The sequence below is a fragment of the Mixophyes fleayi genome, chromosome 1 (genome assembly GCF_038048845.1).
Source record: "Mixophyes fleayi isolate aMixFle1 chromosome 1, aMixFle1.hap1, whole genome shotgun sequence".
Lineage (NCBI taxonomy): Eukaryota > Metazoa > Chordata > Amphibia > Anura > Limnodynastidae > Mixophyes > Mixophyes fleayi.
In genome coordinates this window covers 198,637,682-198,653,316 of record NC_134402.1, presented here as the reverse complement: position 1 = coordinate 198,653,316, position 15,635 = coordinate 198,637,682, and the positions used below count along the sequence as shown (strand labels likewise).

The following is a 15,635-nucleotide window of genomic DNA, read 5'->3' as shown; positions in this document are numbered from 1 at the left end:
TTACTTTTTAATATTTGTTTACTTTGGCGATTGCAGACCCTTTACATCTAGTGGTTTGTAACTACAGCAGCATTGAACGCCAGAAGGTAAATCTTCCATTATTTTTTTATTTTATAGTAACGGTACTGGTCTCAGGAGGGCTTGTGCGGTTTTTTGTTTTTTTTAACCAGAGCAACATTTGCAGGGATTCACAACTTTGAGTCTAAATTTAAAAAGCTTGTAGCATGTAGTGAGTGTTTTTTGTTGTGTTCTAGAAAGCACCCATAACTTTTCAAAGGTGTCTCGAATGCTCGGAGTCCAAAAACACACAGATAATAAACGTAGTAAGCATTGCTTCACAAATAATTTCAATTTTTGGACTTGTGGAGGGCCCGCCCACATAGGCGTGGCTCCAGCACATCCGCACGTCACTATTGTTAGATATTATAACGTCACTTGCCGGCCGGCTTTACCCGGGTGCGGCTCTTTCCACGCCCCGTCTCGCATAATTTAGGCGGCCGTGACCAGATGAAACAGGCGCTGTCAGCGATACTCCCGTGCAGCCAATGCGCAGGCTGATTGATAAAGCCCCGGAAGTGGTCTTTGCCCAATCGTGGGGATGACGGAAGAATCACTTTCCATTCACCAGTCACCTGAAGGCGGACGGACTTGCGCGCAGCCGCTATGGGAGGCAGTCTATGACGTCAATGCACACGGCGTGCAGCAAACAAAGGGGGTGGCTGACGAGAACGCGCACGACTCGAGAACGAGCAGGGGAGGTAACAGAAGCATGCAGGAGCCCCGGGGGGAGGAGGAGCCAGGCGGAGAAGGCCCCCGGGGGCCACACGAAGGAGACACCGAAGGAGAGACGGGCACCCGGGGGCCAAACAAAGAACATGCGAAGCACCAGACACCGCTAACAGCAGGAGTCCAGTTGTCATATTGGAATCATGTCTCCAAGGATGCTGTCCAAGAGCCAGTCCTGAGCCTGGGCCCTCAGGACTCCCATACGAGCGGAGAGCCGGCTCTAGAGCATAATCACCTGGACCCTCAACATCCTCCTGCAAAAGTATGTCTCCGACAGGAACATGTGTTTAGCGTGCACAAAGCCCCTGACCATACAGAGCCGAAACATGAACAACACAGCCCGCAGCCAACCGGTACCTCACCCCAGCACGCAGCGTGTGTGCTCCCTCCAGGAGAGGCTCAGGTGAACCTCACACAGCCCACACTGTCTCAGGTCCCCCTGCAAGCTTATGAGAGGGATGCACAACCCGGAGCCTTGGAATCTGCGCTTCTCTTCCCCACTACCAGCAACACGACGACTGTCCCGCACTTCCCCCAGCTGCCTACCGATGAGGAGTTCCAGCTGATGCTGAATCCGCTCTCTGTCTTGGGACTCCAAGATGGACAGGATGAAGATGAATTTGGCTCTGAGAATGCGGGTTCGGGGCCTCCGAGCCCAGAGCCAGGAGATATCTTTGGGGAGGTGGCTGCTGATCACTTGCTGGCATCCGGAGCTCGCAGGAGAGGGATCAACATGACTGAGGGAGTCCCAGTACCCAGTTCTGAACACGTTGCAGAGATTGTGGGTAGACAGGGTGCGTATATAAACGTTGTGAACCTATGTGCTTTTATAGTTTGCACCTGTTGGGGTAGGACCACATGCAAGGTGCCACAGTTGACTTTAATATAGAAGGGAAGTGTGTTTCTTGTATTATCACAGATTTTTCTTTTCACCCCAAAGTAGTGCGCAGGAAAACCTGTGGTGTTCGAGCACCATAGTACTTGGAAATTAGCGCAGACAGACATCACTCACCCTAAACAATTTATTATCTAGCCCTACAAGGCAAATTCAATTCTTCATGATGTCCTCTCGGACCCTCACATGATGGAGCTTCACCGGATGTTTGGTACCAGAAACATCACTGAATGTCTCTAGCAGTGAGCAAAAATCCACTTTATTTCTGGTAGCATAATACTGGGAAGCATGTGCAGCCACACATTGCAGAAGGCTCCTACAGGACCTGGCCCTGAATTTAATCCCCCTGCCCATATGTAATACAATATATCTATTGTGTGCTTGCCCTTTCTACTATGCATTTTGTTGTGTTTGCATGTAATGCAGCAAGGCAACCCAGTTGAAGGAAATTGTCACTAACTCACGTTGATGTGCACCTTACTCCCAACGGACTTAAAAGTGGCTCTCTGATGGGAAAAGTAATTTTGATACAATGTTACTCAATGGCCAGAGAGAAGCCATCTCTCCTCCACCAATCACAGCACACCCTGTATTCTGCATGTTTTTTAGAAGCAGGCATTGGTTGGAGAGTACTGGATTCCCATTGATCATAATCATTTATTTATATAGCGCCAACATATTCCGTGGCGCTTTACAATTGGGGACAAACACAGTAAACTAATAAACAAACTGGGTTAAACAGACAGAGGTGAGAAGGCCCTGCTCACAAGCTTACAATCTATGGGACAATGGGAGTTTGATGCATGAGGTTAAGTCTACATTTTGCATTTCGCCCCAGCCAGACTGCAAAGGTAAAAGTGATTCCTAAGCTAAATGATCCCATCGCACAACAATGTTGGTCAGGGGGTAGTTGTCTTACGTGAAATTGTGTAACGGACGGTAATAGGGTAATGTAGTGAGGTTAAGAGGGTGGTTGAGGAATATTATAAGCATGTCTGAAGAGGTGGGTTTTCAGGGAACGCTTGAAAGTTTGTAGACCAGAGGAGAGTCTTATTGTGCGAGGGAGAGAATTCCATAGAGTGGGTGCAGCTCGGAAAAGCCCTGTAACTTGGAATGTGAGGATCTAATGAGGGTTGATGAGAGGCGCAGATCTTGTGCAGAATGGAGTTGCCGAGTTGGGAGATATTTTGAGACAAACGAGGAGATGTATGTTGGTGCAGCTTTGTAGATGGACTTGTAGGTTAGTAAAAATATTTTATATTGGATTCTGTAGAAAACAGGCAACCAGTGTAAAGACATACAGAGTGATTCAGCAGAGGAATAACGATTTGCAAAGAAAATCAATTTTTCCGCTGCGTGCAAAATAGATTGTAGGGGTTTCATTCTGTTTTGGGGAAGACCAGTAAGGAGGGAATTGCAATAGTCAATGCGGGAGATAAGTGCATGAATTAAGGTTTTTGCATTGTCTTGTGTGAGATATGTACGAATTCTGGAAATGTTTTTTAGATGTATGTAACCTGATTTAGATATAGTCAATGTGGGGAACAAAGGATAGGTGTGAGTCGAGGATTACACCTTGGCAGCAAGCTTGTGGGGTTTATGGTCATGTTATCAACAGAAATAGAAATGACAGGTATGCTCTTGTTGGTGGGTTGGAATATTAACTCTGTTTTAGAAAGATTAAGTTTGCGTTGGCAAGAGGATATCCAAGATGAAATGGCAGAAAGACAGTCAGTTACACGGGGCAACACAGATGTCGAAAGATCAGGAGAGGATAGATAAATTTGGGTGTCATCCGCATAGAGATGATACTGAGATCCAAAGGAACTTACTAGGTTTCCAAGAGAAGCGGTATAGATAGAGAACAGCCGAGGACGTAGCACTGAGCCTTGCGGTACTCCAACTGATAGGGGAAGCGGAGCAGAGGTGGCTCCAGAGAAATTAACAGTGAAAGAGCGATTAGAAAGGTAGGATGAGAACCAGGATAGAACAGTGTCTTGAAGACCTAGGGATTACAGCGTTTGTATGAGAAGATAGTGGTTAACAGTGTCAAATGCAGCCGAGAGATCCAGGAGAATTAGGAGTAATGGCGTTTAGTTTTAGCAGTGATCAGATCATTGACAACCTTAGTCAACGCAGTCTCTGTGGAGTGTTGAGAACGAAAGCCAGACTGAAGAGGATCCAACAGGTTGTTTGCGGAAAGGAAGCGTGTGCGGCTAGTGTAGGCAAGTCTCTACAAGCTTAGAGGTGCACGGGAGCTGAGAGATGGGACGATAATTTGAGAGAGAGTTTGGGTCGGAATCTAGTTTTTTAAGAATAGGAGTAATCACTGCGTGCATGTATAGCGATGGAAAGATGCCAGTAGAGAGCGAGAGATTACAGATCATCTAATCTGTTCCAAGTTAATGTTGCTCACTGAGTAAAAGAAGGCAAACATCAGAGTGCACACTGTTGGGTTTCAAATTTGCAGCAATGTGAGCGCAGATGTGCTTACCAATATATAGAGTTCAGAGACTATATGTACAAATGCCTTTTGGACATTCAGAATTATTGTGCCTATCCATATTGTACAATTCAATTGGGGTAAAGTAGGCTCTATGGAAAATAAAAAATAATTTTCTGATACCTCAGTCAGTGGCTTATTATCATATCATAAACTATCCAACTATTTATCATAAACTTCCATCAGATATGCGCCCTATGTCTTCTGTCCATTTTGTTTTAAGATGCTTAAGTGACAAGTTAAGAGTAGAGGACCAAGATTATCTTGTGGGAGCCCAAATTGCATAGAATAGTCTAAGAATAGAATCAATTATTTGGGGTTGGTTTTTTTTTCTTTAACTCCGGATTTCAGTGCTTGTCACAGCTGTATCTGAAAAAAATGTGTTAATTCAAAACTGACCTCAACTGCTGGAATGACTTGAGAATTATTATATTGACCCCCACATTCTTCCATGCCCCCAAATTTGTTATTGGACCATAAAATTTTATCGGGGTCTGCCCCAGTCCTTCCCAAGAGGGTGTCAACAGCAAATCATTTTTCAACTGCCTGTCTTATAGTAGGAGCCAGAATGTTTAGGAGCCAGAATATTTTTGACCTGCAAGAAGGATCTGCAATAGGTTTAACAAAGAGTCATTTTGACTGCATAGAAAATGGCAGAGGAGGGCCTCCAGTGTCTCACCAATCCACTGAACTAAGTGGCAGAGCTGACTAGCGTAGTAGTGGCTTCTAAGATTGGGCAGAACAAGAATCTCCCTCACCGTTTGGTCTACATAATGTGCTGACACTAGCTCTTTTCTCCCCCATCGCCAGCAATGATCTGTGTTAATATTCCTAAAAAAAATTATATTGGCAAGTACATTGAAAAATGTAACTGGTATAGATACTTTGGCTGGATAACAATCTTCACCAAATTTATTCTCCCGATCACTGTGAGAGGAATCTTACAACATTTTTTTTAAAAAACTGTCACCAGGCTTATGTTGTACATAATCTGAGGCCTGACCTGATGCTCAAATACCTAGGTGCTTAAATTTGAAAGTCCACAACAGCGAGTGGCAAGAAGTGGTTTGATGCGGGCTGACCTATCCCAATGAAAACATACTGGACCTAGTCCAGTTGATTCACTTCCCTCTCCCTCTGTCTTGCACCTCATCTCCCTTCTGATAAGCACTTCTCTTCCGTCGACCTGATTTCTTCCATGCCACTACCCACCTATGGAATTTCCTTCCATATCTGGAATCCTCCATCCTTCAAATCTTTTAAAAGCTGTCTGAAAACCCACCTCTTTACTAGAGCCTCTAGTGCTATCCCAATGTCCACTCTGAGTCACACTGGCTCCTCGTGTCTCAGCTGTGCCATTTTTCCACTCTCACATGTGCAGGACACTTCTACAGTTTGTTTTCAATGATGTGTTTTCACCACTATCTAGCGCTGTAGTACCACACATTAATTCTATAATGATATTGATTTACAGAGCTACAGTGCCATGGTTGCATAAAAATTCCTGTGTGTACTTGTCCTAATTGTAAATAGCAATTTATAAAATTGGTGCCTTTTCCTTAGGAAGATATGTATTTTTTTAACAATGCACAATTCTAAATGCGGTCTGGTGAACAAGGCATTCTGCCATATTATGTTGCTTTTTGTGGTCAGTTCTGTTTGTCCCCTAATTCCTTATACTAACGTGATTGGTCTATAGTTCATTTTGTTAATGCACACATGTCAACAGTCAGTGTCCTGTGGTTTTGCTTTGTTCACCTTATTGCTCATTGGGTATTGTCCATCCATCGGACAACAAAACCTCACATGGGCAAAATATGAAGTTGAACAGTCTCTTTTGGCTTAGTTTTACTTTACACTGAAACTATCAAACCAAAAAAGAATGCTTATTTTAAAGGAGCACTCCCAGTTACCGTTACAGTTGAATGGACATGCTCCTTCCCCTTAGGTGATTCCCAGGAACTGCACTCTGAAGTTTTCTCCTGGGCTCCTCCATTTCTGTTAAATGGGTCCCACTAACACTTAACCAGCTGTATAAGTTTGCCACTTGTGTGCAGGACCCATGTAGACCAATAATATAACACAAGCTGCTGCCCATCATTAGCTTTGGCTGGTACTGTGCTACTGTAGTGCTGGAGACCTGGGAAGAACTGTTTTCACTAGGCCCCATTCATTATGAGGAGCGAGCAATTAATTTAGCTTCTAAATTGGAAATGCGCTTTTATCACTTGACACACATCGCTTGTAGTTTTCAGCTCCAAACTGAGATATTTACTAACCTGCAGTTTGGAGGCTTCAATCTGAAACTGCATGCGATATGTAGCAGTTTGCAAATAACTAAAGCGCACTCGCCAGAAAAATAAAACGGCACGATATCAGAACCATGTCTAAAAAAATGCTCCTGTCTTCTTTCGTCTGTTCTGAAAAGCCAGATAGCCTTTCAGAACAGATGAGACACGACACAATGATTTTTTGATTTTTTTTAAATATAGGGGCATTCATTAATTATTAAGGAGGCAATATTAATTTTTACATTTAATGGGCAGTATTAATTTTTATTGCCCTCAATTAATAAATCAAGTTTGTCACCCTTCTGTTCTGACAGTCGATAGCTCAAGCAGTATGTGTAAAATTTCTACCTTTTTCAGGTGGTGTTGTGTGCAGTTTGCAAACTGCAGCTTCATACCGTGCTCTTTGTATTCTTGTTACATGTGGGGAAAAAATAAAATTAAAATGGTTTCAGAACAGGCACTTACAAAACAAGTGGTTTAATGTGGTTTTTTTTGCCTTTAGTTTATACACTGCACATAAGACCTCCAAAAAACATGCAGTTTTGGACACCAGAATTCAATAAATCTCCCAAAAGATATGATAACCACTCTTAAAAAGGATTGTAATGTGCTACAGTTGTTATGGAAATGGTTTGCTCTTCATAACGTGTGTGGATTTAATTTTTTATTTACGGAAGTAAGGGGTAGGGAGCAGTTTCTACAGTCCACCCACAACCCCACAGTATTTGATTTAGTTTCTGCATACAACACAAACAGAAAACAATTGAAGTTGGCATTCCTAATTGCTCTTTTTTCACCTCTGTTCATTATTGTTAAATTGCCATATTTTGATCCAGGTCAGTGAGGTTTTTTTAATATTTGTAGTTTCAAAAATGTAAATGCTGCATATTTTAGAATTCCACCAAATACTGAATCACTTTATTTAGCATCTGCAAAATCCACATATTTATATTTAAAATTAAGTGTAGTACGGCCATAAATTCCAAAATGTAATTTTTTTTTTATTATTTATTTTAGCTTGTGAATGCAAAACAGTTTCCAATTGTATAAAAAAGAGATTTTGGTAACCATCTACCACCCACATCTAAAGAAGAAAACAAATCTTGAGTCAATCACATGGTTATTTTAATAAGTGAAAAAATAATTTCCCTATATTGCTGTTAAATTCATACCTGCCAAAGGCTGTTGTAATATGAACAATATTTTATGGCAGTTGCATTATTTCTTTGATTTAGTTCTACATAGATTATTTAGGACTATAATTACTTTGGTGGCCAATCAAAGAAAAGTTCTCTGAACTACCTCTACAGAAGATCACTAAGCTAGTAACTTTTTCTAACAAAAGATTCTTATTTAGTGCCATGAAAGATCAGGGGATATGACTACCTTATTGACTTTACATCTAACACTCTCTCATTTTTCTTAGGATGTAAAATTAAAGCCCTGCGAGCCAAGACTAATACTTATATCAAGACACCTGTGCGAGGAGAGGAGCCTGTCTTCATTGTAACTGGCCGGAAAGAGGATGTAGAGATGGCAAAGCAGGAGATCCTTGCAGCTGCTGAACACTTCTCAATTATTAGGGCAACTCGAAATAAGATCAATGGAATCCCTGGGGGGGCCACCCAGGGACCTCCAAACCTGCCAGGTCAAACTACAATTCAAGTCCGTGTTCCATACCGAGTGGTTGGTCTTGTTGTTGGACCCAAAGGGGCTACCATCAAGAGAATTCAACAGAGCACTCACACTTACATTGTAACACCCAGCCGAGACAAGGAACCTGTTTTTGAAGTCACGGGAATGCCGGAGAATGTGGACCGTGCACGAGAGGAGATTGAAGCTCACATTACCATGAGGACAGGTTCTCTTGTAGATTTCCATCCAGAAAGTGATTTCCACTCCAATGGTACAGATGTTTGCATGGACTTGCTAGGTGGAGGCTCAGGCAATTTGTGGGCAAAGATGTCTGCCCCACGTCGAGACTCAAATGGATCGCGCAATGAAAGTCTGCGTAGCTCATCTGTAGAGAGTCCCTACCTTGGGACAGGTGGTAGAGAGCAAGGTCCAAGAAGCCCCCTCAGATCAGTCCTGGGTAGAACATTTCCATTGGGAGCAGAACCTCACACAGGGCAGGCTGCTGTGGGAATAGAGGACTGTGAATTTGGCTTTGAGTTTCTTGCTCTGGATTTGAATACACCCACAGCTGTTTGGTCATCTTTTGAAACACAGATCCAGAATTTCAATGGATGCCCCGCTCAGAGAAGGAATAGTGGTATGAGTGGAAGCGCCACACCTTTGCTTTCCCCTACCCTGCCTGATCCTGGCATTGGGCTAGAACATCCATTGGCCCGCAGGATACACAGTGATCCAGTCAATAGTATTTCTTGGCTGCCAAACCAAGGATCCCTCTCTTCTTTCTCCAATAGTGCTGGCTATTCATCATCATCCTCTCTTCCTGGCAGTTCATCTGTGGCATCTGGCTCTCCCACTGACTCCAGCAGCTCGGATGGCCAGCGCAAGAGTGGGAGAGACTGTGTAGTTTGTTATGAGAGTGAGGTAATCGCAGCATTAGTGCCCTGTGGGCACAATCTCTTCTGCATGGAATGTGCCATCCGAATCTGTGAGAGGGTGTTACCAGAATGTCCAGCCTGCCACACCCCTGCCACCCAGGCAATCCGCATATTTTCCTAATTGCACGTTTTGCCAATAACACTAGCCAAAAGTGGCATGTTTCTTAGACCTACTGGGTTTCATAATTTTACTACTTATGGTTATAAAAGAAAATTGTGTTAATATTTAACATGTTAAGGGATATGGAGGGGACAAGACACTACGTAATTAAAAAGTGAAAAATGGGTGAGGGTTGAAACAAAAATCAGATGTTTACAGAACACTCTAGCCCTTTTTTACCCAACACTTTTTTTTTTTTTTCCTTTTTACACCATCATCTGGAGAACATACACCTCTTCCATGTTTTTAAGCCCAAACAGTATTCAGTTTTAAAAAGTTAAATAAAGTGAGAAAAGTAAGCTGCACTTATGTCTAATATGGCTCTCCTAGCAGTGTGACCTGTCTAGCTTTTTTTTCATTTGTATTAAACAAATGGGTATATATTGAAATGGCTGCAGAAATGTGTATTGGCTGCAACTTCAGGAGTAGTATTTCACTTCTGCCTCAGGTCCTCTGCTCCATAAAAAAAAAAAAACCCCAATAAACTTAGAATATTACATATACTTGCCCAATTCTCTGTAAGATTGACATCTTTGGAATACCTGCTTTCATCCAGTTATGCTTTTTTGCCTTTTATATACTATAACAGTGTCTGGAGATCTTTTCTGTTACTTTGGGGTTGTTGCTAGTGGGACTAAGTTCTTGTTAGATTTTATAGTTTCAGTTCATTTTTAATGCAAAGCAATTTTCAGAACATCTAAAAAAATATATAGTCAAATACACTTAAAAATTTTGCTTGTGGGCACTTTTTTTTTTTTTTTTTTACTTCTAACATAAGTTTGATCATAGAATAATGGGCGTAAACAGATGCGTAGACCTTGTTGCAATACTACTTTGTGTAAGAATCTTAGAAGAATTTTCTGCAATTGCGTATTATGTAACATAATTATCTTATGCATTACATAAGCTAGATGCAGTATCTCATACCTTTTTGCAGTCATTTAAAATCATGCTTTTAGGTTGAGCGTTTTAAGGTTTCCATTCAAGATTGTCTTCATTTCAGTGGTGAAGTAACCCTTTGTGACCCATTTACATGCTTAAGTGCTTTGCTTCTAGCGCAGGAAATATTTAAGTCTAAGGCAGTGTGAAACTGTTAAGTCTTGGCACACATTGTAGTCCTTTAGATGACCAGACTGCCAGAATTTGCCTTAAAGAATATCTGTAATTTGCATTTGTAGATTTTACATTTAAGAATACATTATTCAGAGTGGATATTGCTCAGTTTTTAGTTAAACTCTTATGGATGGTTATAAGGTTAATTATAACTTGTATTTTCAGACACAAAACATCGAAAGAGCCGAATGTCTGAAAAAACTTGAAAATCATAAACCTAATACTTCCTAAAATATGTATATTCATTTTGAAAACTGATTTACATTTAAGGATGAACTTGCGTAGTTATGCCATTTTTGTGGCACTTATCTTGAAACATGTTTCATTAGTGTTAGACATTTTATTCTTTAAGCTGTACTTGCATTAAATTATATATTTTCCTAAATAATGCAATTTATTACTATTTTAAGGTTAACAAAATACAAATTCATGTTTTTAAAGGCTTTGTTCAAACAAGGCACATGAGTTCCTTAGAGTTCTTGTTCCTAAGAGACATTGGAAAGTTATGGTAACATATCAACTATTGATGGTACTTGAGTCTGAACACGTGCCCTCACCACCAAAGACCACATACAAACCCTTTCACTTGGGAACTATATAAATACTGTAGCAGGTTATTCAATGTTAACGGACATCCCATTTATTTAAAATTCCATATGCAGCTGGCAATGTTTCATCCCTTGTTATATATGGTACAGTGGATTTTGTGTTGAGTTCATCTTAAAACTTAACCTTCAGAAATGACTAATGTAGATCAACATCGATTCACAATGTCTTCTACAACCAAAGTGGTGGTGGTGTTTTTACAAAGGTGACTTGTGTTTTATGTTTTTGGGGGTTTTCCCCTAAATGTAAAATTTTGTATACTGAGATTTCACTTATGAGTTGCCAGTGTAGCTGCATTACTATTTGGGCTCTGTTGCCTACCCTATTTTCTATTATTTTATTAACTTTCTGGTGGCAAAACTATTTCCTGATGTAGGTTTTACTTAGGGTTAAATATAGAACTACTTGCATGGTATCAACGTGAATTTAAATTTAAGATGTAACAACCTGCCCTTCTACAAACAAATCCACTCCTCTGTAGTGGTGGGCTGGATTTCTATATTCTTGCTTGTACCTTTCAGTAGTACAGAGCATTCTGGCTAAAATGTGAATTCCATACCTGCTGCCATGTCTTCCACTGGTCCAGCTCAAATTGTAATAGATAAAAAAATAAATTATTTTGTTTTCATTGTACGGATATTTTGAAATCTCAAATGTACATATATGGAAGCATCCAAGTTTTGGTTTGCACCCACTTTTAGTAATACAACATATATTGCATTCCATAATATTATTTACATAATACTGTAAATATTCTTTCTGCAACAGTAATAAGTGGAAGAGGTCCGTGTTATTTATATTTTTCTATTGTTTCATGTCCATTACCTCACATGGCAGCTGTTGTCACTGCTGGTGTGGTTTACAACTCATTATTCCTCAGGTGACCAAAACTTACAAAAAGAAAATACCATTGGTGAATTTACATTGTTATTGTTTTTTTTGTATTTAGAGCTATTTTTATTCCCCTTTTCTTGTTACACAGATTTGTATTTTCGGTTTTTGTGTTTGTTTTTGTATGGGGAGGGGGGTAATATTAAACCTAAAAAGTACCTTGAATATTTTATTTTAAAGAGTATTAAGCAATGTTTTAATCTGCAGAACCCAAATGGGTGTAAACTGTTAACAAGAGTTTTTATTTTTTGTAATGTAAAACTTTCTTTAATAAAAGTTTTAATATAAATTGTTTTCTGGCCTCTGATGTAAAATGTCTACCTTTTTTTCATTTGATCTTGAAAGGAGATCCAGATAACCATCTATGCAGCAGGTGAATGACAATATGTGAAGTGCATTCTACATTTTTGTAGGAAATCCAAACTTTCTCTCCTCAATAAGAAATTGTTTCATTATTTTCAACTAATTTGTTCTCTTTATGCATGTTCTCAGTGGCACCTTTTTTCCCTTAAGCAGGCTCTCACGTTTGTACCAGCTGCTGAATAGTTTATTATCCCTCTGCTGCAACTCATTACAGGTTATGAATAAAGGACCTGCCTGAGCACATGGAAATTTTGGCTTAAGTCCTGACATCGCAGTTTAATAAAGAGACTGTTAAACCCAGGTAAAATGTATACATGTAGCATATTTAGCCCATATTGTAGCAGCTTTGGTCGGTGACTCAAACTACTAGATACTTATTGGTTCCACAAATGTTATCTTGTGCTATTGCTTGTATTGTCATGGTAAAGTGCATGGAGAACGTCTATCCTGCTGTTCCAAAAATTTATGTGCATTTTTGTTTTCTCTTTCCCTCTCCCTCAATGTTAATAAGCAGCTTTCTTGATCATTCCAACTCAACTTGCCTACATATGGACATATATAGGCAAGTTAAGTGGGAGATGTGTGTAGCAAATATTCTGATTTCTAATGAAGACTGATTGTAACAATATTTCTTCCCCGCCCCCCCCCCCCTTACTTGTACTGTGGTCTGAATCTATATTCATGGGAACGCAGGTTATAAATTTACTAGGAGCCAGTGTCTCATGATTGATAGGCAGTATTCCCATAAATGTTTGGTTTACCTAATGCTTCTATTGCATGTAGATGATGGGTATTTAACCTACCTATAAAAATGAGCACATTTATTTGATCATTTCTAGGTTTTGTGTTTCTCTTCTAATTAAAGGCTTTTAAAATTAAAGAAGTAAAAATGTAAATATACACAGTACTAATCTCAGAAATAAAATATTTAGTAATCACATCGCAGATATTTACATCCATTTTATCCCTTAAAAACAAAAACGTAAGGGGTAAAGACAAGACAATGGGAGAAGACCTCGTAACACTGAGAAAATGTGAGAGGAGAGTGAGGGATGTGAAACTTATATTACCCATATGCATCTAAAATACACTTGAAATTTGTCAGCTCGTTACATGCATTTTGAAAGATCTATTCAACTCTGTCATTGAATTGCGTCCAGAGCTAACATGATCTCTGTGTTTCAGGGAGAGAACAGTTTAGGTGCATCTCACCTAGGTGATACAAGAGAATTTTTATGAAATGATGGTTAAATAATTTATAATATGAAAATTGTTAAAAATGTGTGAATCTTTGTTCTATTTTAATGCTCATTTCATGACTATCAATGTAATATATTTGCAGTGTTGGAAGTGCCCTTTTCCTCATACCTACTAACTTCAGGTTGATTTCCCCCCCCCCCCCCCCCCCCCCTCCCATCCATCCATTTTTTTTATTCTTTTTTATTTTTTTTGGTAGATCACACCGATCATCATTATTTAGTAGTTCATTCAAGCGCTGTTAATTTTGTTTTTGATAGGTTTCATGACTGGCCTGACTGTTCCCACTCTCCACCTAGGCAATGCACCAAATCTAATCTGTTGCTGTAGGAATAGTATTTTGTTGCCAATCAATAGGTATTGGTCAAAGCTGTATTTATCATATGTTTAGAGATAACTTGTATGTAGACATAGGAAGAGAGTTCTAGGGGAGAATTCAGTTGGCCACGTTACTGTAAAGTAACGCACATGTGAGTTATTACGGTAATAGTGCGCTTAAATACCGCCGACTTTGAGCAGACAGCCTGGTTCAATTTACCGTAATAACGGTAATAGGTTGAACGCTGCGCTACTGCAGGGGCAATTGAATTCCCCCCCATAATGTAAGATGTTTTGATATCCCATTCTACAGCGAAACATGCCATGACCTATTTATGAACCATTTTCTCAGTATGATTGAAAAGAAGGGCATGACCGTCCAACATGTAAGAGACTTTGCTTTTGTACCTTCTCGGATGAGCCCATCTAAGATTTGAAGTGTATTACCATCTTAACAGATTTTGTACTTGGTTTCTAGGATAGACATACTGTGGCAACTTGCTTTTATCAACTTGCATAGATTTAATGTTCAGGGAGAGGAAGTCTCTGACCGCTCCATGTTCAGAATGGAAAGGGACCGCTGAATGTGTCTTCCAAAGTTTGTGAGTTGGGTGGAATGCAGATACTGGCAAGATTTTGGAATGTAGCTATGTCTCGACTAGAAATAATATTCTAAAGGTAGAGGGTCAATGCGAGTACAGCATTGATCCAAAGGTTCTGTTTTTCAAACCAGGCCCAAAGCAAGGTTAAATGTAAGGAGTGTCAGGAGCACGAGAGGGTGCTTTTATGGTAGATAAATTAGAGTGTGAAATGAGTTTTTGAGCCAAGTAAAGTTAATATTCTAAACAACCAAACAATAAACAGCGCTGGAAACTCCGTAACCAGGAGAAAAAGGAGTTCATGAATAATATAAAAATATAAACACTTTATTAAAAACAAACACACTTATTATAAAAACACATAGTTAATATCTTAACCCAATGTGTACCACTAAACTACACTACACTCGATAGGATGCAGTGTCCACAAAATGTACTCAATGGACCCAGCGCAAAAAAACGACAATAAGCAATGCAACTCAATCAGCTGTTAACTAATGAACAACTGCACACTGTTTAAGAATCTAAACATCCATATAAAGTGCTTAAGGAGAGACATGTGTAAATTGGATGTTGAGCAGCAAATTTGGTATAACTGGAGTTATATTCCACCCGGGCGCATATATCCAAGTAAAAGAGCGTGTCCAGAAAATGGAAAATATTTCAAGGTGTTATTAATTAGATGAAACACAAATCTTGTATCAAATGTACCTTGCCACACAATATATTTCTGGAAGTCCCAGCTGGTTCATAAAAAAAACTATCAAAATATGGTTCTGATATCCATGTAATACATATATATTGAATACTTACCCAATGTCCAGCTGTAGACAGATATTTAAATCTGCTTATACTCTGGTAGAAGTTAATATTCTATATTGTCTCCAATTCTACATGAACAAGGAGGGGGGGGATAGTTAGAAATGATGGGAGAGGAAACAAATTTTAAGTGTGTGTGTGTGTGTGTGTGTGTGTGTGTGTGTGTGTGTGTGTGTGTGTGTGTGAATCAAGAAATAGGTGGCAGTTTCTTAGAATTTCATTGTCTTCTGCTGCCCAAGTGTGATGCTGTTTAATCTCCATATCTGTTGGGCTAGTGGGGAATAAAGTTTCAATTTTTTTTATTTATTTTTTTTAAAAAAAATTCAATTCCAAAGCTTGAACAGGATAAGGAGGGAACATCCATGCTTAGAATTTCTAATGGTTTATTTAAAAAAAAACAGAGTTTGCTAAATTAGGTGAAAAGCTTTTGTAGCCCTGATAAGGTTATGAAGGGTTGAAAGATA

The 15,635-nt window shown here is 39.7% G+C and overlaps 1 protein-coding gene across 1 annotated transcript; it reads left to right on the top strand.

Annotated features, from left to right (window-relative positions):
• The first annotated feature begins 540 nt into the window (after window positions 1-540).
• Window positions 541-12,104, top strand: LOC142148050 (RNA-binding protein MEX3B-like). The gene is made up of 2 exons (XM_075204763.1): window positions 541-1,580; window positions 7,902-12,104. Exons 1-2 carry the CDS (start codon window positions 599-601, stop codon window positions 9,164-9,166), a joined length of 2,247 nt encoding a protein of 748 aa, XP_075060864.1. The 5' UTR covers window positions 541-598; the 3' UTR covers window positions 9,167-12,104.
• The last annotated feature ends 3,531 nt before the right edge of the window (window positions 12,105-15,635 follow it).

Coding starts and splice junctions, on each gene's coding strand:
- LOC142148050 (XM_075204763.1), top strand. CDS start 599: ATGACGGAAGAATCACTTTCCATTCACCAGTCACCTGAAGGCGGACGG. Junction 1,581..7,901: donor AGAGATTGTGGGTAGACAGG/GTGCGTATATAA, acceptor CATTTTTCTTAG/GATGTAAAATTAAAGCCCTG.